Source organism: Impatiens glandulifera, chromosome 2 (genome assembly GCF_907164915.1).
Source record: "Impatiens glandulifera chromosome 2, dImpGla2.1, whole genome shotgun sequence".
In the NCBI taxonomy this organism is placed as follows: Eukaryota; Viridiplantae; Streptophyta; class Magnoliopsida; order Ericales; family Balsaminaceae; genus Impatiens; species Impatiens glandulifera.
This window is the reverse complement of record NC_061863.1, coordinates 56,459,018-56,480,351: the sequence shown is the minus strand read 5'-3', so window position 1 is coordinate 56,480,351 and position 21,334 is coordinate 56,459,018. Positions and strand designations below refer to the sequence as shown.

Here is a 21,334-nt window from a genome sequence, read left to right as displayed (position 1 = left end):
AATGCAGCTTCGAGAAATGGCATAACAGCAAAACTTTTTCGGGATTTCACCTGCAACATTCGATCTTGGCCCCCATGATATCCATCAATGCATTGGGTTTTCATGCCTGTTTATATTGGGTTTTCAGACCTGTTTTGTTTTTTCAAACCTCATAGTTTAGGCCATTTTATTGTTAAAATTATATAAAATGAGTTTTTCCTCTAATGGAGTTTAATATTTGTTAAAAGTTTTTTTTTATGTAACATTATAATTAAAATTGATATATTTCATGTAACTAATAATTACATCTCACATAAATCTTCACCTTTTGAGGACTCCATTTCAATTTACTCTAGGTTTATTTTGTTTGTTGGTCATTCACAACTCTACTCTTCAAATGGTACAGTTATGGGTAGTTATCTTGTGCACAAAAATGAAGATAAAAATGGTAGATTATGAATCTTACTCACTAAGGGACAACGAAATGACTTGTGTATTGTCCTAGTTTTCATTAATGGTAGAGTGCTACTGCCTTGTACATGAATAGTAGGCAAAAAGATCTTAGTATTCGAGCAAATGTGTGTTCTAAACAAAAAAATCTTAGTCGGATGCAGATAAAAGATAGGTGGTGCGTATAATATAATTATTTTTAATTATAAATGTCACATAATAACGGATATTTGAAACTGTTAAAGAAAAAAAACTCACTTTTATTAAGATTTTATATAATCTTAATAATAAAACTTCAAATTATGAGGTTTGAAATGACAATGGTTATACAAGGGGCTTCAATTTTCAACCAGATCAATACCAAAATTCTTAGTCTTCAAATTAAGCATGTTTGGCTTTTCTTTTTAATCAAAATTCCAAATAGACATATTTATCGTCATCAATAAATTTAATATCAATTTAAATGATGAATATTAAATGTCATATAAAATATTCAATTGACTCGATTAACCTACAAAATGTGCAAAATCCTTGCAATGGCACAAACAAAAACTTCTCTTCACATAGCCAAAACGAACATCAAGACAAGGAAGTATGAAAACCCGAGATCATACTTCAATCAAAGGGCTCTCCTCTATCGCGTGCCACTAACGAGTAACGATATTAGTTACTATACTACACCATGGAGAACAAAGAAGAAAATATAGCCAAAAAATATAAAGTACTGAAAAACAGAATTTAGAAGTGGCCTTGATCCAGAAGAACCCTTGAGGCCAACCTCAAACCTGCAATTCCCTACAGACGGATCAACCGTTGTAATCAACCCCAAACCGCCAAAATTGCAGCTTTCTGAACTTTGATTCCGCATCTGATAGTAATTGTTGAACGCGTATGATATATTACTAGACCAACTAAGGTTAAAACAAGAACCGCCAGGCGACAAAGCACTGCAGTCAGCGACAGAGCAAGCCTCTAAAGCTCTATTACTAGCATTCGACAAGTCTCCGTTAATATTATTATTTACCACGCACCATCTATTCGAAAGGTAATCCACATTTTGTGCATTCACCAGGCTTTTCGTTCCCTGCCCTCCTATTAATAAATTCAAAGGGTATTTCGCTTGGCCGTCGAAAGTGAAGATTCCCCAATGTCTCTCAAAGCTTCCAGTGTCTATACTTCTCTGATCCTCGTCGAGAAGGCTATATAAGTAAGTCTCAATTGGCGGGTTATTAGGCCTGAGAGGAGTTCCTGATTTGCTACGAATGTGATCCATCAGACCGTTCATGAATACCTCAGCAGTTGATGAGGTGGCATTAACTGTCCCGTCTGTCGGCCAGCCAATCTGTCCGATAACAACATCCATACGAGGAAATCCAACAGCTGATAATGCAGCCACGAGAGTGTCGTAGCTCATGTCTAAGCTGTTTTGGTAAGTTTTGTGGCTGTTGGCTGTCTGTTTGAACAGAGCAAAGTCCAGAGAAATGTTTTTGTTTTGACGGTAGCTGGAAAAGGGTTGAATTGTCACGAAAATAGGAGAGTGCAGCTTGTCGAGAAATACGAGAAGGTCTGTTATGGTTGTGTTGATATCGGGTCGAAAGTGTCCTTTTGTGGGCAAGCCCGAGTCTGATAGGAAGGTGTCTGAACTAAAAGGAACAACCACCTTGACTTTGTTTGCTAGGTTTGCCTTCATAAGTGCTGTCTGAATGTTGGTGGCTGCACCGAGCACAAATGGGTAAAATTTCTCACCATAGCTCAAGAGAAACGGCTCATCCCCAACCACTATGTATCTGTAACAGGAGGCAAGTTCAAAAGGTCTGTTAATTTTCAATTGCCAGTTCCACAGTATGAGCAAATTGACTGTTTCAAGAAGTTCTCAAGCCTAAAACATCTATAGATATCACTCAATCAAAATGTTCTTTTCAATCAATAGGAATAGATCCATAATTTGAATTCAAGACACCCACTTCCTATTCCTTAACAATTCATACCTCAAATGAAGCTAAAACCTTTACAAAGGAACAAAGAAAGGAGAAAAGAAAATCCAGATACATACTCGATTCGGACATCGTTAATACCGGTCTTGCTGGAGATGAAACGGGTGACATTATCGTGAACCCAGGTTTCAGCTGCGGTCTTAGAGGAGTTGAAGATTCTAAGCATGGAATTTGGGATGCCAAGTGCAACATAAATGTTTGATCCAGAAAGAGAACTAAGAATGAGAGGATCGGCATCGAAAAGCTTGACCTTGTTGATTTTGTTCGATTTTAACAACTCAACCACTTTGGCCGGTGGCAACTGGTGGGAGGCGGCGGTGCCCCAATTAACGCCGACGGCATCAATGGCCGGCGGCGAGAATGAGATGAGAACTGAGAATAATAGCAGCAGTGAATGTAAGAAGAAGAAGAAGACATTGGACTGAAAAAACTCCATTTGCCGAGTGATGTGCGGCGATTTCTACTCCTATTATTATTCGAGTGAATCTAATTTATAAATCAATTCAATATTATTTAGTATAAATATTACCATATTTGGAAGTCATTAAAATCTATTCTAGACTTTTAATATTAAAAAAAACAACCTCAAAGATCTAATTAACACAATCTCAAAGTATTAACATCTGCCCTGTCTAATGCAAAATTTCTTGTTTTTTTTTTTTATTAAAAACTTTACATCTCTAATTTATTTAAAAATTAAAAATAAAATCGATTAACTTTAGTCGATAAGAAATTAGGATCATTATTTAATTCCACCCATTATTAATTCTTCTTAATTTAGTTAACATCAATAGATAAATAAACAAATGTATTTAAATTTCACACATCCGACCTTAGCTCAGTTGGTAGAGCGGAGGACTGTAGTATTGTTTCACAGCTCATCCTTAGGTCACTGGTTCGAATCCGGTAGGTCGGATCATTTTTTCACTTAAAAAGTAAAAGTAGATAGCATTGATTAATTTAAATTAGGACAACAAATCATACATATTATGATGTCTTACTGTTCATTTTAGTTAAGATTTATAAAATTTTAATTGTAAGGTGTCAAAATTTTAAAATATTTGTTAAAAATGCTAATACCATGATATCATTTTTCCCTTGAACTTTAAGGACACATTTTAAAATCATTTTATTCATGATTTGATTAGAGCTTGAGATTATGAAAATGATTTGATAAAAATATTATAATGTCAACAATTTCTTGCCACAATTATTTGTACTTGTAAAGACTATATATATAGTTGGTGCAGGCTTAGTACTTAAGTCCCACAATAAATTATTTGTACTTGTAAATGCCTAAATATATATAAATATAGTTGGTGCAGATTTAGTCATAATAAATGTTATCTAATTTTAAATATTGATAAGTCAGCCTTTCATATAAATAAATAAAAAAACATAAAAATTCGTGAGCGGCAGGATTCGAACCTGCGCGGGCAGAGCCCACATGATTTCTAGTCATGCCCGATAACCACTCCGGCACGCTCACTTTTATTTATTTAAAATAAAATTTCCTTAATTCACTTATAAATATATTTGAAAAATTATAATTATAAAAACTTGTTTGAATTTAGGTTATTTGAAAATAATTATTGACGGTGATTTTGAAGAGATATAAAATATTTTTGATAAAAAACTTAAAAAGTATTAATACATAATAATAAAATAAATTTTAAAATATATGATATTTTAATATTTGGATTAATAGTTTGAATGATCTATATACATTCAAATAAGTTTTAAATTTCTCCATATACATTATATTGTTTTAAATTGATCATTCTACATTTATTTTAGTTTAAAATTGTTTCTTATATATTTAATTTTGTTTGAAATTGATCTTCACTACATTTATTTTTGTTTGAATATACACTATAAATATCTAAACTAATTTAAAATTTTATAAATCTGTTAATTTGTGTTTAAAATATATACACAAATTTATGAGTAATATATATAGAGAGAGAGGAGTGGTAGAGAGAGGGAATTTGGTGAGGAAATGACTTGTCATCACCTTGAAAAATGTAAAAATGGAAGGAAAGAGAGAAATTATTTAATTTTTTGAGCGAATAAGATTATGACAATTAATTCTCTCACCAAATCTCCTTACCAAATTCCCTCACTTAATCATTTTCTTTTATATATATATATATATATATATATATATATATATATATATATATATATATATATATATATATATATATATATATATATATATATATATATATATATATATATATATATATATATATATTGCGAACAAGTTTAATTTTTGCCTTAAGATGATTTTTCAACTCAATTCTAAAATGACGAAACATCTATTATATTTTATTTTCAGGCAACGATGATAAATTAAAACGACACAAAAGTTGTTACTCATACGTCTCCTTTATATTTGGATATGGTGTGTTTGTGTTGTTACTCCAAAATTATCTAAACGATAAAAAATATTGATGTTGAACTAAAGAAAGATGTACGATAGTTATATAGTTAAAATATAAATAATATGATAAACATTACGGGATATAAAATATGATATCGTAATACAAAATCCGTAATATGGTTGAATCGACCGGTTAGACAGTACTTACACCAAAATGACGACTATCTCATTTGTGAGAATGAGAATGAATATAATTTTATTTTAAGACGAAAATAAGGTTATTAGTAAAAAATAAGTTTTAATCCCAATCTAAGAAACATAATTTAGATATAACATTAGACGATCAATGATTTAAAATTAGTTATCAAGAGTATTCAAATTTTTTACTATAAAATAAAAATTGTTTATACTTCGAGTTAAGCTCTTCATTTTGTACTTCTTAAAAAAAGATTCAAATTATTTCAAACAAAAATAAATGTAATAAGAAGCAATTTCAAACATAATTAAATGTAAAAAGGAGCAATTTAAAAAGAAATGTATAATGATCATGTATAGAGATATTTAAAACATAGTTGAATGTGTATAAAACATTATCCTTTAATATTTTGTTTAATATTTTGTTTGATGAATGAAGTAATATAATAGAGAATAGGAGAGTGAAAAAATGTTTTTTGGATTTGATTTATTTAAATAACCCTAAACAGAATGAGCCTAATAGCTTGATCGGTAAGAAGAGAGTTTATTATCCTCTATTCTAGCCTAGCTAGCGGTAAGAGGTGGATACCCCAGTTCCAAAACCTCTACGAGGTGAGGTGAGGTCTTGAGTTCGCAAGGATTCTAAAAAAAAATAAAAGATTTATTTATAAAAACTTAATTTATTTAAAAAATGTTTATGTATTGATTTTAAAAACGGGAATGTTTTTGATAAAACCTTAAAAAATATTAATTTATAATAATAAAATAGTAATTTTAATTATTGTTAAATTGTTTAAAAAAAACTCAACCCAACCATGCCTAACTTTTATTTAGGCAGTTTTTTTATATGAATTATGATCTGGGAAAATATTTATTTATTTTTGTTTTGTCAAAAGTCATAATTATACTATTAAAAAAAAAGTAAATTTGATCATAATTAGAAAGAGGAATAGATTATAATCTAAATAATAATAATTAGTAAAATAAAAGCTACCCATCTCTCCTGACGGTCTGGTCGTGATCATGGCGATATGAGACATCCTGCAGACCATCATCATCATCATCTTTACAAAGCGATCACATTTCACGCCTATCACTCTCTCTCTCTCTCTATCTCCAGTGGGGACATATATTTCTCTCACTATAAACCTACTAGATTTTGTATACTCCTACGTTGCCTTATTTTCTTCTCAATCAATGGCTGCTGCTCTAGAGTGCTGGTCTGGCCGCGCCAGTACGGACGAGGACATGGTGGAGCAAGTTCTGATGCGTACGCACGACAGATCGGATAATTCATCTTCTTCTTCCTCCACCTCTACTCTCCCCGTTGGCTTAAAGGACTCCTCCTCGTCGTCGTCGGCGATGCAGAAGCGGTTCCAGAAGTTCAGCCGCAATGTCTCCGAGGCTATTGCCTCATTTAAGAACTCACTTAACATAGACTCGGTTCGCGACTCGATGAATCAGCAGCTTGCACCGCCTCGGATCGATGGCTGCCGTAAGGTGGTTTGGAGCAGCGTCGTTAGAAGTTTGACGCAGCTTTACCCTGGTAGCCAGCTCCCCGAGAAGCTTGTCTCCAACATCCGCAAACACTACGATTCAATGCCACTCAGGTGAGTTCTCTTTTCCGATCTTATTTTATACATTGACGAGATCTAACAAGTAATGATTAGATTCTGCTTATAACTCATGAAGTGCTATTTGAATGTATATCTCACTCTTGCGGCTGCTTGCTTGATTCGATGATTTCGTTCTGTGCTCAACAGTTATTTGCAGGCAGATTTTGATTTGAAAGAGGTATTTATGCATATTAAATTAATAGAGCAGGCGTCTGAGGAAGAACAACCTGTTATTATGATTCAAGAGGTGTCGGATGATGATGATGATGAAGTTCAAGGCTCCCTGTTTAAGCTCACATTTGCCTGCAACTCCTCAATTTCATGGTCATCCATGTCAAACGCACTTGACAGTGCTTCTATTTCCTGCAAGAAGATACAACTCTTTGAAAAAAAAGGATTTACTCTAGGTGTTGTCTTGCTTAGTGTTCAAGAAGGGCAAGATCTGTCGTTCAAATCTGGAATCGAGAATGTTGTAAAGTCAGCTTTTAAGAAACCTAAATCGACTACGATGAAGTTATCATTTGGATTATGTGGCTGCCAAGAAGAGACCGGAAGAGGGAAGGAAGAACCGACGGATTTCGTGGAGGATTCAGAGAGCTTAAATTCAAAGATTCAACTTCAGATACCTTTACCTTCGTTATGTTTCTCAGTTTCAGTTGACGAATGGCAAACTATTCAATCAGGTGGTGAGGAGATAGAGAAATGGTACTTGAATGCTGATTATCTTGAGTTTGTTGATCAGATTAGTCCGGGTACATTCAAGGGAGTATATAAAGGGAAGAAAGTTGGGATAGAGAAACTAAGAGGTTGTGAAAAGGGAAATTCTTATCGGTTTGAGATCAGGAAAGACCTGCTAGAGTTAATGACTTGTGGGCATAAAAATATGTTACAGTTTCATGGTGTCTGTATTGACGAGATTCATGGGTTATGTGTAGTGACCAAATTCATGGAGGGTAGTTCAATGCAGAGTTTAATCCTAAAGAACAAGAAGCTTCAGACTAAGGAGATTATAAAGATGGCTTCTGATGTTGCAGAAGGGGCCAAGTTCATCAATGATCACGGTGTTGCATATAAAGATCTTAATACACAGAGGATATTGTTGGATCGCCATGGAAACGCTTGCTTGGGAGATATGGGAGTAGTTATGGCTTGTAACAAGGGTGTTGGCGACGCCATGGAATATGAAACAGATGGATACAGGTGGCTAGCTCCAGAGGTATGCAATGCTTTTCTAAATTTGTTCTTTTTGTTGTGGTTATTTTCCACAAATGCTAAGTTCTGTTTGGCTGTGTTGTCCACAGATCATTGCTGGGGACCCAGAAAGTGTTAGTGAAACATGGATGAGTAATGTGTATAGTTATGGGATGGTTATTTGGGAGATGGTGAGTGGTGAGGTGGCATACTCATCGTATTCACCTGTTCAGGCAGCCGTGGGTATAGCTGCTTGTGGACTTAGACCGGAGATCCCAAAGGATTGTCCACAAATGCTTAGTTCAGTGATGATTAAATGCTGGAACATTTGCCCTTCCAAACGTCCACGTTTCTCAGAGATTTTGTCCATGTTGCAGCGACCCAACAACAACAACACCAGTAGGTAAAACTAAAGGGGGTATGTTTGGTTGCTATATATAGAGCCTTAATCTGATCATTATTATTATTAGTCAGATGTACAAAATACCGCCTTACCACCAAATAGGTAATAATATTACTATTATGAATACGGTGTTCCTTTTTCTTTCCACGGGTGGAGATATAGTGTCTTTCTTGAAGATGCGACAATTTAGGAGTCCTTTTCCTCGTCAATTGAATGATTAGGCATTTCAAATTCCTTATAGGTAAGTTAACCCCAGCAGCAAAACCATGTATTGTAAAAAAGGACTAAAAAGCAAAAGGGTGGTGGCTTGAATGACCCACAAAGCATGAAGTAGTTAGTTAACTATTCTTTTGCTTCATATATTTTTTTTTTCTCTTTTGTTTCCATGATGGCTACCTTAAGGGACCCATCATCTTCTTGTGTCTCATGGGGGAGAAACCTAGAGATTCCACAGTAGCTGATCATCAAGCTTTTGCTGTGACTGCATCACAAAATATCACTTTTTGGTTGGCAACATGATGCCAAATATTTTGTGACAATTGAATTTCATCCCACATCCCACTGGGCACTGAATTGTTAATTTTTTTTTGAGGGGTTTGTTTATCCCCAACATTTATTGTCAAAACTCAAAACTTAAGCTATTATTGTTGATCCTGTATTGAGAAAGGCATCTTGTTAATCTTGGGTGTAATTGTGCTTGTGATTCTTATTGCTACTCTACTAAATTTCAGTTCTTCATAATGAAAAAGACTCCTTGCCATTTCCACCCATAAAACAAAGGAAATGTAAGCCCATGTTTTTAAAATATTGAACTATCTTTAAATTATATTTTGATTTTTCAAACTTCTAACAGATTAATAAATTATTGATCACTTTTCTAGGGAGCAATTTATAACCCTACTACAGTACTACCTCTTGTGATATTATAACATACTGAGATTTCTTTATGTAAAGTTAGCAACATAAATTATTGTATTCATCACTAGTTTATATAAAGGATTTCAAGAATAATCATTTAGACTAACTATTTTGACATTTGCACTGTGGTTAAGAACATACCCATCATCTTATTGATTTAGGAGATGAATTTGCCAATTAAATCAGTTTTGTACTCCAGACCCGAAAAATACTGATTTTTTGTGTCAAATTTTTCTTCTTTTAAAATGGATGAGTTCTTACACTTTACCCAGTCAGTATATTGCTGTTTCTAAAAAAAACAATGGCAGATACTACTAGTTCAGGTCACATCTGTCCAATTATGTTGATATTTATTGATTAGATCAGTCTATATCACCTTATTTATTTACCTTGAAAGGTGCAGAAAATCAACAGCTCTGTTATTATTTCTCGTCGTCCTCCAACGCAAATTCAGCAGATTCCCCCAATTCAAAAATCCTGTTATTTCTCTTCCTCAACTCAAATCGATCCCATCCTTCCAACTAAAATCACAATGCATTATACATTTTAAAATATAATAGGTGAATGAATGAAATAGAATAAGAGTTGAAAACCTGTCTTAAAAGGTCAATGGTAATTTCTGTGTCATATACGTTCAAGGTTAAGAGCTGTTTGCACATTTTAAACAGGGTTTTTGGGAGGTACTTAAGGTCGACGTTGTTGCTAAGAGTAAGAACCTGCCAAAACAAAAACAACCAAATGGGTTATGATTATTATTATTATATGCTAGCTTAACCTTGCTTTTATTTCAACACTTTAGGCACCTTTTAAATTTATCCTTTTGAATGCTCTAAGCTTAGCTTACATTACTAAAATTGGATGAAAATATAAAGTGTTCTCCTACAACTTACATCACAAAAGAGCAGGTAAGAGTGATAATTATTTCTTCATGTTTCAGTTCACTTCCTCCTTGAACCAATGCTCTTTTAACATCTTATCTCCTATTTCATGATTTGTCTGCATCTTTTGTTTCTTTAACCAAAATTCACTAAGCATTAATGAATTAGTGTTGAATCTTGAGTTCCTAATTATTGGCCTTCCTTCTCAAAATAGGAATAAAATCATATTCTTTCTTCATTAGCCAATACAAATTATGTAGATGATTCATCAAATTCAACATTTTTTCCCCATAACCTTGTCATTTCTTGAATCCTACAATTTCCCTTGTAATGTGAATCATAACTAGTACATGTGTGCACGTTTCTTGGTTTGGCATATGAGCATATATGATGCTTCATATCCAAAATAGTTTATAAATTATTAGTTCTACCACAAACACAATGACAAAAGAAGAAATGAAACAAAAATACCAACCTTCAAATTATGTAAATTGGCAAAAGCATCCGGCAACTCTGTCAAAAGATTTGTCGAAAGATTCACCTGCATTCTTACCAAATCAATGTCAAAAGAATATTATTACATACAATTGCTAGATACTCGAACCAAAAGATAGTTATACCTCGACGAGTGAGATACAGTTGCCAATGCATGTCGGAATAGTGGATAGACTGCAACGAAGAAACCCGTCCACAAAATATAGGAAGGAGTATGTAGAAAAAGATTAAAAACAATACATTAAAACTTTGAACAAGATAAAGTAAGCATCTATGGCGCAGAAGCAACCCAGCTGCATTACTACTCTCACAGGTATGGGTAAGTGAAGTATTGAAGATGTCCCAAGAATGAGAATCATGATTTATGGCTAAAATGAAAATTTGAGCAGGTCAAAATATTTGAGACCTTTGCACTTACCTATTGTGGTTTGCCATCAACATTTCAAGCTGAGGTAACTGTCCAATTTCACTTGGGAGACATGTTAGCTTGTTATTTGCAACATCAAGTTGCTTCAGGGAAGTCAAAAATCCCAATGTTGAAGGCAAAGTTGTCAAACTGCAAAAGCTAAGGTAAGAACTCTAACCATAAAAAAACACACTTGGAACAGTAAACAATAGATCAGATACAACTTAGCCAAAAATAAATAAATCATTCACTCTAATTGTCAGTTCAGGCAGTTCAGGCATCATTGAATTTTTCAATATCTTCACCTAATCCCAGTGTGAAATGAATTTCACACCCTTTCATTAGCTTCAGTGTTTTTGTTAGTTTCAAGTGGATGGGATTTCACATATCTATAGATGTCCAAATTCGTCTCATCAGTTGTCCGGATGATGAAGCTAAAATTTGTTCCAATCCCTCATGAACATACAAGTCCTTGAACTACTAAACAATGAGAAGATAACAAGAACCCCCACAATATATGAGAGAGCACAAATTATATGTAACATCATGGATTATCTAAAATCCCTATAAGATTTTTTCTTCTGGACAAATTGAAGGATCTTAAAATCAACTGATCAAAAGAGGTGAAAATCAGATCATAATAATATTATATGAAGGGATTAGTAAATAAGTTATAACTTTGAGAAGTACAAAGATTGGTGATTAAATTGGTATACAAAAGAAGAAGACATGACTTACTTGTTGTGGCTTAGGCACAAATTTGTAAGAGATTTCAAAGATGCTAGTCCTGCCCAGCTAATTGAGTCATCTCCTAATTCATTTCTATTCAAAAGCAATTTCTACAAAACAGTGAAGAAAACAATATGTGAGTCTCTAAATGAAAGCACTTGCATTAGCTTGACCAAAAGTATATAAAGGAAACACAAAGTTTCTCATTACCTGCAGGGATTGGAAATAGTTAATTGCAAACGGCACCTCTTGTAGAAAGTTGTAGCTTAGATCTAGTACTGTTGCGAAAGTTCGACCAGCATAAACTATATCAGGAATGTCCTATATGTTCGAATTAGAAAGAAACATAATTTAGGTCACTCTAGAAATATCAATTCTCATTGCTTACAGCATAGTACTGTATATTATTAGGAAAGAACAATGAGAAAACAAATAATCAATCAATTGCAGCTTATTATCAGTGTTTGGCTCTGATATGCTAAATTATTTTGTTATTGAAACAAAACAAGTGATAACTTGGATGATGCAAATTTCCAATAGCAGTACTATCACACTCAATTATATTATACAATTTCTTGACATGGATCATAGACAATCAGTTTATCCACTAATCAAAAAATGTTATCATGGAGTAAAAAAATTAAATTACCTCCCAGAACCTGATTATGATCAGGCAAGGAACAATACTTAAACAAGAACCAGTGTTATCCAAACCTACACTACTTAGTTGGCTAAAACATTCACAGTTCAGAAAAACTCACTGCTGCAATGTCTACTAGATCACGATCATGACTATTTCCTTCTTATTTAGCAATTGCAAATGCATGTGCACTGAATCATCTGCAGTGGACTAATTCTATTACCCTACCCTAACTCGACAAGCAATATAACTCAAATCACTCAAATTCTAAGAGATGTTGCAGAACTTTCATGTACATGAATTTTTCAATCAACCATAAAATAATCAATCATTCAAACACAATGCATCAGGTCTACATACTTCCAAAAGGCAGTCTGATAATGCAATGACTCCAGATGCTTTCCAATGCTCAAAATCCTTTAGGAAACGAATCTCATTTTCACTGTTCTGATTTTCCATTACTGCCTTCAACTTAGAGGATGCCAAAGCGTCCCTTTTAACGGGAGGAACCTGTACAGATAGATTACAAGCAATTAGCCTATCAGTGATGGAATTTCTGAACATGATTATTGTAATTTGTACCAACCAATCATGACAGACTAATCAGCTTATGGATATGCTTTTGAAAACGTGATTTAATTATAAATCTCCAATGTAAATCAATATTGACACACATATAGCTCTTATTCATAAGCAGAATGTTCATGAATGAGTTAATAAACGTACTTACCCCTTGGTGTAGACCTTGCGAACGAATAAGCATGATTTTAGCCCCATTAATCACTTCAGAACTCCTAAGTGTCATGTCATCCACAAGAAGCTTGCCTTGTATAGATGAAATAGTAAGGAGGAAAATGAAAATCAAATTTCCAGGTTTACATAGAGGAATGGAAGGAGAGAAGTTTCGCCTTGATCAGTAGACAAGGTAGTATAAAGTAAGGCAACCAGCCAGCTATCTTAGTTGTAAAGGAAAACGATAAAAGAGAGAGGAAAACCTTGGAAGATGAGCTTCTGGTTTTGCGGAAGAACATTGGTGAGAGGCTGAAGATGAAACTTGAGGTCTCTAACGAATGAATCGAGAGAGATATCCAATGATATTGATCGTCCGCTGAACTTTATATTCACGATGATCAGAGTACCGGCGGTGTTAACGTCTCCATCGGCGCCGGCGGCGTTGGCTACCTCCATTTATCCTTTATTCAGTTACTCGATCAACTCCTCCGATTTCGTTCCCGCCGTCTTCCTTGTAGCTAACTGATTTTGGAGTCGTGATCACGTCTTCTATTCTATTGGTCATTCTTTTCTAGATTCATTATTATTACTAAAAAAAAAAAATTGGAAACACATTATTTGCGTGTAAACTCATTTTACAACAGTTTGCAACAACTTGCTAACTCCTTTGTAAAATCCGTTATAAATTGTAACTGTATTTTTTTTTTATGAATGTTTACACTAATGTGAATTAATTGCAAAAGTGCATAGTTGTAGAAATGACAAATAATAACCTTAAATGTTGTTAATAATTTTAATTAAATAAAAATTATGTTGAATAATAAATAAATAAAATTTAGCATTGCAAACAATGTTAACTTCTAAACTAACTTAAGGTTGCAATTTAATTCAGAATTATCAGATTGAAAAAACAATATTGCAAATTACCAACATTCTTAGTACAAGATGGGATATATTTGAACAAATGAGACAATTTTTACTAATATATAAAATGGGACTTTATACTAGATCTTATATGCGATATTAATACAAAATTATAAAATATATATACAATATCCTTTATCAAAAGTACAACATGGATATATATATGAACAAAAGTATTTTTTTTTTTCAAAAGATGGTGTGATTATTTTCTTTTAGAACTTGTTAGATGTTGGGTAATTTAGGGATTTATAGACTTTTTGAAAAATAAATAAAAAGTAGGCTGTTTAATATTTTAATTGGTTGGAATATTATAATGTATTTTTTATTTAAAATTTGAATTTTATAAAAATAAAATAACGCATTGTTTGTTATTTAAATAATTTTGTTTGGTATAGGTTATGAAAAATTAGGTTATTGGTAAAAATGATTAAAGAATATTAATATTTAGTGAAAAAATATTTGTTCTAAAATATAAATAAATTGTATTTTGATATTTTTATAAATAAATTAATTAATTTGATTGATAAATGACATATGAGTTAACTCTTAACTAATAAGTAATGATGCCTTTTGAGTATTTTAATTTATAAATTTAATAATTAAATAAATAAAAAATATAGATGTGATAAAGTGAGATTTTTGGTAATAAGAAACACAAAACCCAAATATTAAGTGAACTCTTTATTTCATTAAAAAATATAAACAAATTAATTTATAAAAAAATATTTTCATGATATATAGTATTGATTTTTTTTTTCAAGTTAGGACTTAGAAGTTGCCTTCATAATATGTAAATCATTTAAAAGAGTTACTTTTTCAAATAAAATAATAATAAAAAAAAGTTAGAACTCAATACAATAATTTTGTTGGGTTCTTTGAAATAGTTCACACAAGTAAATCAATATATAAACTTCTAAATTGGAAAAACTAATATATGTATGCAGGTCCAAAAGAACAAAACAAAAAAGGCTTAATGAAGCAAATAAATAAATAATTTGACATGACTACCACATGACAAAAAAAATTGGCCTAACTCGCAACTATAATTTCCTGAAACTCAAAAAACAACAATTTGGCCTCTTTTTGAGATTAAGGAATTGTTTAGCTTCGTACCACAAGTTAGTAGGTGAAGTTTCATTTTCTAAACAAAACAACACACTATGTTTTTTTTAATACAATTTCTTTAACATAATTTAACTTAGTTGGGACATATATAACTTAACTCATTATGATAGGTCAAATATTAATTTATTTATTTTTTGTGTGTAAAAGCTCAAAGTTATTTGTGTTGATTATTACTAAAATATCTTAAATTGAATTGTGGCATCATGAATATGAGGTACACTAACTTTATAAATAAATAAAAATTAATACACTAATGACGTTCTCGTTGTGTGTCACAAGAAGGTGAAATCGACGACTCACTTATTTTTGCATTGTTTAGGGTGACTAGCATCTTGAGTTTTTTTTTTTTTTATGTAGTACGACTATTATTTATCGGTGATGTCCGAATCTCTAGATAATTGCTTATAAATTTGAATTGAGGCAATTAATATGACATAACTTATATATTTGAATTATCATTCATTTTTTTTTAGATATCTTATTGCTAATAAATTTTCGAATTTTCAATGATATTAGTCGTCCGATACGTTTTATTAATAATGTTATTATTATGATATTTTTTAAGATACGTTACGAAAAGTATGTGAAGTCGGTCGGGTAATTAATCGTTATTTTCGAGAACTTCTAACTCGATAACTTATTCGACAAAATCTCCTGTGTTTTATATATAAAAAAAAAAACATAGTGACCTAATTTTAAACCAACTAATTATGTTAATAATTCAAATAATAAACTATGTATTGCACAAATATAGTGAATAATTAAAATAATAAACTGAGTATGCACTACTCATAATAATAATAATAATAATAATAATAATAATAATAATAATAATTAAATAAAAAAGTGCAGAAGAATGATAGGATAGTGTACAGCTGTGTTAATAATGTGAAAGAGAAGGTGGTAAGAAAAAGAAGTAAGTAAGATTCATACCGAATGAGAATAAGATATGGTATAAAAAAACATAAATCTAATAAATAATCATTTTTTTTATTATTATAATAAAGTGTAAATCAAACAAAGCGTTAGTTTGTACTGATATATATGTATGACTTTGGATATCTCTATCTATTTAGCATCTCCCTCCCTCCCTCCCTGCCGACCCTTCGCTATTCTCTCCGTTCCGCTTTATCAGCTCTTCCCTCCGTATGTATAAACCAACCCTAATTCGCAGCATCTCTTTCTTTCGATCCCTTCAATCTCTCATCGATCGATCAACACAACATCCTTACAGATTTTGATTCCAATTTTCTCGACATTTGAGCTCATCAGCTCTCATGTGGCTACAGAAGAAGAAATCAACGCCCCCCAAAGACTCCAACTTTCATTGTTCATCCTTCAAAGATATCCACCGCCTCTTCCCATCCGCCGCCGCCGCCGATTCCAATCCTCCTCACCCACAACTACATCATCATCATCATAATTCCACCGCCTCCATCTTCCACCGCGTCCGTCTCGCTCAATCAATCCTCCGTGCCTGGGCCCCGCGCCCTTCCCTTCCGCCGCCGCCGGATTCCAACAATGACAAAACATCGGAACCCTTAATATCGCTTCCGGGATCCGAGAAGCGGATAATCGTCTACTACACCAGCCTCCGTGTCGTCCGAACCACATTCGATGACTGTAAAGACGTCCTATCCATCCTCCGAGGTTTTCGCGTCTCAATCGACGAACGCGATCTTGCTATGGATTCGAAATTCATGGACGAGTTAAAGGGGATTCTAAAGAGGAAATCATCGATATCGCTGCCTAGGATATTCATTGAAGGAAGGTATATAGGCGGCGCCGATGAGATTCGGCATCTAAATGAAGCCGGCGAGCTTAAGAAATGCTTGCAGGCGATTCCTCCGGCGGTAGGCGGTGTTTGCGAGAGCTGCGGCGGTTTTAGATTTATCCTCTGCGACGAATGTAGCGGAAGCCGCAAGATATTCTCCGATAAAACCGGGTTTAGGAGCTGTACGGCGTGCAATGAAAACGGCCTCATGAGGTGCACACATTGTTGTTCATTTTAATAATTAATTATATATTAAGGAAGTTAATTATCATCTAGTAGTAGGTTAACTATATGTATTAATTTCATTATCATCATTTATCAAGAATCATATTCATTTCATTAATCATGATGATAATAAATATATATATTTTTTAACATTTTTTTTTAGTCTTTGGTTTGATTGGCAGACACGCTAAGCTAAACGTGTACATGCATATAGATGAATGATGCCTCTTCCCCATCATTATCAATTAAAATTAATCTCTATATTTTCTGAAATTTTGATTTATTTGAAAATAATCTAAGTTCCTATAAACAAAACTACATTTTTATTATATTTATATTTATATTTATATTATTCTTATTATTTACTATATGGATAGTTTTAATTTAATGAGTTCAAATTTTAAATTTTGTCATATAAGACTAGAATTATCAAAATTTTAATCTTTTAAAACTTATTTAAATGGACATAATTTTATGTATATTTTTTTAATTAATTTATCATATTTTTAAATGAAATCACATTTAGAGACATTTTAGATGTATATATATTTTTAAATTAAGTATTGTTTTCGAGATTTTTGTCTTCTTGAAATTTAAGTTAAAATTTAAGAAAATTTGAATAGAGATATATTTTATATTTATTTTTAAATAACTTTATAATGACATAATTTTGTATACGGTTTACCAAATTTGACATATTTGTGTTTTAATTGAAGTATTTTTTCGAAATATACACGTTCAAACTCTCAATTTAAATGTTTTAAATCAATTTAAATGTTTTAAAAAATATGTAATTTGTATAAAAAATAAAAAAAATAAATAAAGAATTAATTATTATTTTACTTGTGCAAATGTGAAAAATTAATTGAGAAAAGTAAAATATTATGTTAAAGTAAATAGACCGGTTGTACAATTCAATTTTGAACCTCGTTAGATAAAAACAATAATCTCAAATAGGAATTGGGCATATTATTATTATTATTATATTTCTTTACCCAAACTAACCCTAAGAAAAGTAGTTATTGGCTTACTTGTGGGAATGAGGGTCTCACTCACATGCAAATGCAATAAAGTCAATTTCTTTTAAGGTATTGTTGGTGTTGTCAGGACTCATCACTACTTGTGAAAACACATCACATGACCCTTTTCAGACCCCCTTTTTCATTTCCATCCAAACTTGCATAACTCACATCCATTTTTAATTACAAAGATATTTGTACTAATCTGTTTTTATAAAAAACATAACCAATCATAATTAAAACTATTTAATTACAACTACAAGATCTGTTTGACTTTGACCCGACTGTAAATTGATCAGATGGTTAGTTATTTAAGAGCTGTCATTTTTAAGACATCATATTATTTGAATTGTGAGTTCAACTCAACATATTCTTTAAATATATTAATTATGATTATTTTTAATTTTGTTTTTTTGTAAGAAATGAATTTTTGTTAAGAAGGCTTTATGTTAAGTGAGAGTCCCTCATAGTTTTCCAAATTTTAAATTTGTGTTTTTTTGAGTTATGAGCCTCAGAGAAATTGCAAAAATATGGGAGGAATACACCTTAATTATGTGTATTTTATAATTGAGTTTGGGTTATCATAGTTTTGTGTAATGCCTCCCTCTACCCAATATTTTCAAACACGTGAACAGGGGATCTATAGGATTACATTAATTATTAACTAATATTATTAAGCTTTCTTATTTTATTGTTCTTCTATATCCAGTCTACGTCACCATACTATTAATATTATTTAAAAGAAATAAATAAGAATTATCACTATCACGTGGCTTAACACTAAAAAGTCACATATTTTAGTATGAGACAAGCATAAAAATGTATAGTTACGTTATAAATAGAGACATAAAACTCAATTAAACAAGTGAGAAACTTAAAGAGTGGACTTCCACTATAGTAATCCAATATCTCCTTTCGTCCCTATTTGGAAGTTGTGGTTGTAGAGCTCGAGATGAGTATGGACGATTTTTTTTTTTACTTAAAATTATTTTTTAAAATATTTATTGATATTAATTTACATAAAATAATAGTCTAAAATATATTTTAACTATGTATATATTAACAAATTTAATAACATTTATTTGTCCCTACACAGCTTCAAATGTTTCTCATTATAATTAACAATGGAAAAGTTATCATGATGATGCTCAAAGTTCATTTGTACCAAAAGCTAAGGCTAGGCCTATTTCAAAGTGAACATTTTCTCGCTAAGTAAACGATCATATTATTTTGGCATATGTCGATTCACACAATAAAAGAATGACAATTGAACATGTTATATATTCATGTATAGAAAGAAGACTTAATGGGTTGAACTACCATTGAGAAATGTAGGTTCATCACATAAATTAAGTTGATAGGTTGCTAGCTAGCGACATTGAAGACAATGGGTCATTCCAACATACACAAATGTTTGTCTTGTCCATTATGTTGCCGGTTGATTATTGTTAAAGAAATGCATTCTATTATTAATGGATTTTTTGTTTGTTATCTAGTTATCTAATTTCTATTTTGTTTTGTTGGTAAAAAAAGTGGTCAATTAGAACACTTGCCATGTGTGCTTTGGAATTGGACTTAGGAGGGCTCATCTATATATAACTAATGACGCTTAATTTAAAATGTTGGAGGTGAAATACACGCTCTCTCCACAATCATCCACAAATCAAGTCATTTCTCTTTCATAATTTAATTATATTAATTATTTTCTCTCTCTTAATATATATACATTTATTTCATAATATATATATATATATATATATTTCTCTTCCTTAATATAATTATTAGTTTCCTCATTATATATTTCTTTTCCTTAATATAATTATTAGTTTCCTCATTTTATATTTTATATGTGTTTCTCTCTTCTATCATAATTATATTTCCATAATTACTAATTTATCTATAATATATTTCTTAATTAATTTCAGTTTTTATTTTCTTTCTTATTATATATATATATAATTAATTAATTTTGTATAGCTAATAATTAATTTATTTTTTATTGTATCACTTTTTAATTTATATATTAAATTTAGTCTCCATATTTATTAAATTAATTTTTAAAAAAATAGTTAAAATATATATATTTATTTTCTCCTCATATTTATTATGTATATATATATATATATATATAATTTATCTCTCATAATTAATTTGTGTATTTTTTTTATATATATAATATATTATGACGAAAATAAATATAGGGTGACACTCACGCTCTCACCACAGCTCACATAGGCTTATTATATTTTTTTTAACATTTTATAACTGTTTCTCTCTTATCATAATTATCATAGAATTATTAATTTATTTTTACTAATTCATTTTTATTTTATTTTACTAATTTCTCTTTCCTAATTATTATTTTTATTATTTATCTTAATATAAAAAACTTCCAATTTAATAAATGAAAGATTATAAATAAATAAGAGAAAAACGTTAAATTTAATAAATGATAAATTAATGAGAATTAAACATAAATAAGAAAAAAACAATATAAATATTTGTGAACTTTTCTTTCTCTCACATGTTCCTTTTTTTACTTTTTCGTTTCTCATTTATTCATTTTTTTTACTTTGGATTTTGGACGTGCGAGACACTATAATGCACTAGATGAGTTCACAGACGCTGAATGACAGCTTGACGTTGAGGATTTCGAACTTGAGCGGATGAATTTTAAAGACAATTTCACTCTCTCCTAGACCTGTGGTAAGTTTTCTATTCTTTTTCTTTTTCAAAAAAATAAACAGCATATATCTTACAAAATTAGAGATAAATTAATAATTATTATATTTTTTTTTCAAAAATTTGAATCGTTTACCTGTTTATTTATTTTCATAAAATTTACTTATATTATCAAACCATTATTAATTATTAATTATATATTTATATTATATATTTTCTCTTCATATAAATATATTCTCTTTTATTAAATTAAATATTTTATAAAAAAAATTATTTATATTTTTTCTATATTATTCTGCAAGTAAATACTTTTATTTCATAATTACTAATTTATCGTTCTTTCCGTTAATATATATACTAATTTATTTCTTTTACCATAATTATTAATTTAACTTTCTTATTTTATTTTTATTTTATTTTCTCTCTCATATAAAATATATTATTTTTCACATAAATTACATAAAATATATATTACCTTATTAATAATTTTATATTTAATATTAAATATCTATTTATTTTTATTTTGTATAGCTAATAATTAATTTGTTTTTTTATTTTATCACTTTTTTATTT

General features: G+C 30.8%; 4 protein-coding genes and 2 non-coding genes across 6 annotated transcripts; 3 read left to right on the top strand and 3 right to left on the bottom strand.

Moving 5' to 3' along the window:
* Window positions 1-905: 905 nt before the first annotated feature.
* On the bottom strand, window positions 906-2,879 carry LOC124925463 (glucan endo-1,3-beta-glucosidase 9). Its single transcript, XM_047465467.1, has 2 exons — window positions 2,483-2,879; window positions 906-2,216 (listed from the first exon to the last, which is right to left on the bottom strand). The coding sequence occupies exons 1-2, from the start codon at window positions 2,857-2,859 to the stop codon at window positions 1,100-1,102; spliced, it is 1,494 nt and encodes a 497-aa protein (XP_047321423.1). The 5' UTR covers window positions 2,860-2,879; the 3' UTR covers window positions 906-1,099.
* A 371-nt stretch (window positions 2,880-3,250) lies between these two features.
* TRNAY-GUA lies at window positions 3,251-3,339 on the top strand. Its single transcript is given in 2 exon segments — window positions 3,251-3,287; window positions 3,304-3,339. It is a non-coding gene; the product is annotated as a tRNA-Tyr (tRNA).
* A 491-nt stretch (window positions 3,340-3,830) lies between these two features.
* On the bottom strand, window positions 3,831-3,912 carry TRNAS-AGA. Its single transcript has one exon. It is a non-coding gene; the product is annotated as a tRNA-Ser (tRNA).
* A 2,189-nt stretch (window positions 3,913-6,101) lies between these two features.
* Window positions 6,102-8,359, top strand: LOC124927628 (serine/threonine-protein kinase STY8). Its single transcript, XM_047468083.1, has 3 exons — window positions 6,102-6,614; window positions 6,768-7,836; window positions 7,922-8,359. Exons 1-3 carry the CDS (start codon window positions 6,202-6,204, stop codon window positions 8,216-8,218), a joined length of 1,779 nt encoding a protein of 592 aa, XP_047324039.1. The 5' UTR covers window positions 6,102-6,201; the 3' UTR covers window positions 8,219-8,359.
* A 1,045-nt stretch (window positions 8,360-9,404) lies between these two features.
* On the bottom strand, window positions 9,405-13,484 carry LOC124924997 (LRR repeats and ubiquitin-like domain-containing protein At2g30105). The gene is made up of 11 exons (XM_047464977.1): window positions 13,276-13,484; window positions 13,011-13,105; window positions 12,621-12,790; window positions 12,290-12,299; window positions 11,851-11,961; window positions 11,650-11,750; window positions 10,924-11,070; window positions 10,631-10,679; window positions 10,486-10,551; window positions 9,726-9,848; window positions 9,405-9,653 (listed from the first exon to the last, which is right to left on the bottom strand). The coding sequence occupies exons 1-11, from the start codon at window positions 13,466-13,468 to the stop codon at window positions 9,555-9,557; spliced, it is 1,164 nt and encodes a 387-aa protein (XP_047320933.1). The 5' UTR covers window positions 13,469-13,484; the 3' UTR covers window positions 9,405-9,554.
* A 2,854-nt stretch (window positions 13,485-16,338) lies between these two features.
* Window positions 16,339-17,282, top strand: LOC124924996 (uncharacterized protein At5g39865). The gene is made up of 2 exons (XM_047464976.1): window positions 16,339-17,048; window positions 17,243-17,282. Exons 1-2 carry the CDS (start codon window positions 16,339-16,341, stop codon window positions 17,280-17,282), a joined length of 750 nt encoding a protein of 249 aa, XP_047320932.1.
* The last annotated feature ends 4,052 nt before the right edge of the window (window positions 17,283-21,334 follow it).

Coding starts and splice junctions, on each gene's coding strand:
- LOC124925463 (XM_047465467.1), bottom strand. CDS start 2,859: ATGGAGTTTTTTCAGTCCAATGTCTTCTTCTTCTTCTTACATTCACTG. Junction 2,217..2,482: donor ATTAACGATGTCCGAATCGA/GTATGTATCTGG, acceptor CTCCTGTTACAG/ATACATAGTGGTTGGGGATG.
- LOC124927628 (XM_047468083.1), top strand. CDS start 6,202: ATGGCTGCTGCTCTAGAGTGCTGGTCTGGCCGCGCCAGTACGGACGAG. Junction 6,615..6,767: donor TACGATTCAATGCCACTCAG/GTGAGTTCTCTT, acceptor TGTGCTCAACAG/TTATTTGCAGGCAGATTTTG. Junction 7,837..7,921: donor ACAGGTGGCTAGCTCCAGAG/GTATGCAATGCT, acceptor TGTTGTCCACAG/ATCATTGCTGGGGACCCAGA.
- LOC124924997 (XM_047464977.1), bottom strand. CDS start 13,468: ATGGAGGTAGCCAACGCCGCCGGCGCCGATGGAGACGTTAACACCGCC. Junction 11,071..11,649: donor TTGTGCCTAAGCCACAACAA/GTAAGTCATGTC, acceptor TTCTTACCTTAG/CTTTTGCAGTTTGACAACTT. Junction 9,654..9,725: donor CCATTGACCTTTTAAGACAG/GTTTTCAACTCT, acceptor TTGTGATTTTAG/TTGGAAGGATGGGATCGATT.
- LOC124924996 (XM_047464976.1), top strand. CDS start 16,339: ATGTGGCTACAGAAGAAGAAATCAACGCCCCCCAAAGACTCCAACTTT. Junction 17,049..17,242: donor AATGAAAACGGCCTCATGAG/GTGCACACATTG, acceptor TTTGATTGGCAG/ACACGCTAAGCTAAACGTGT.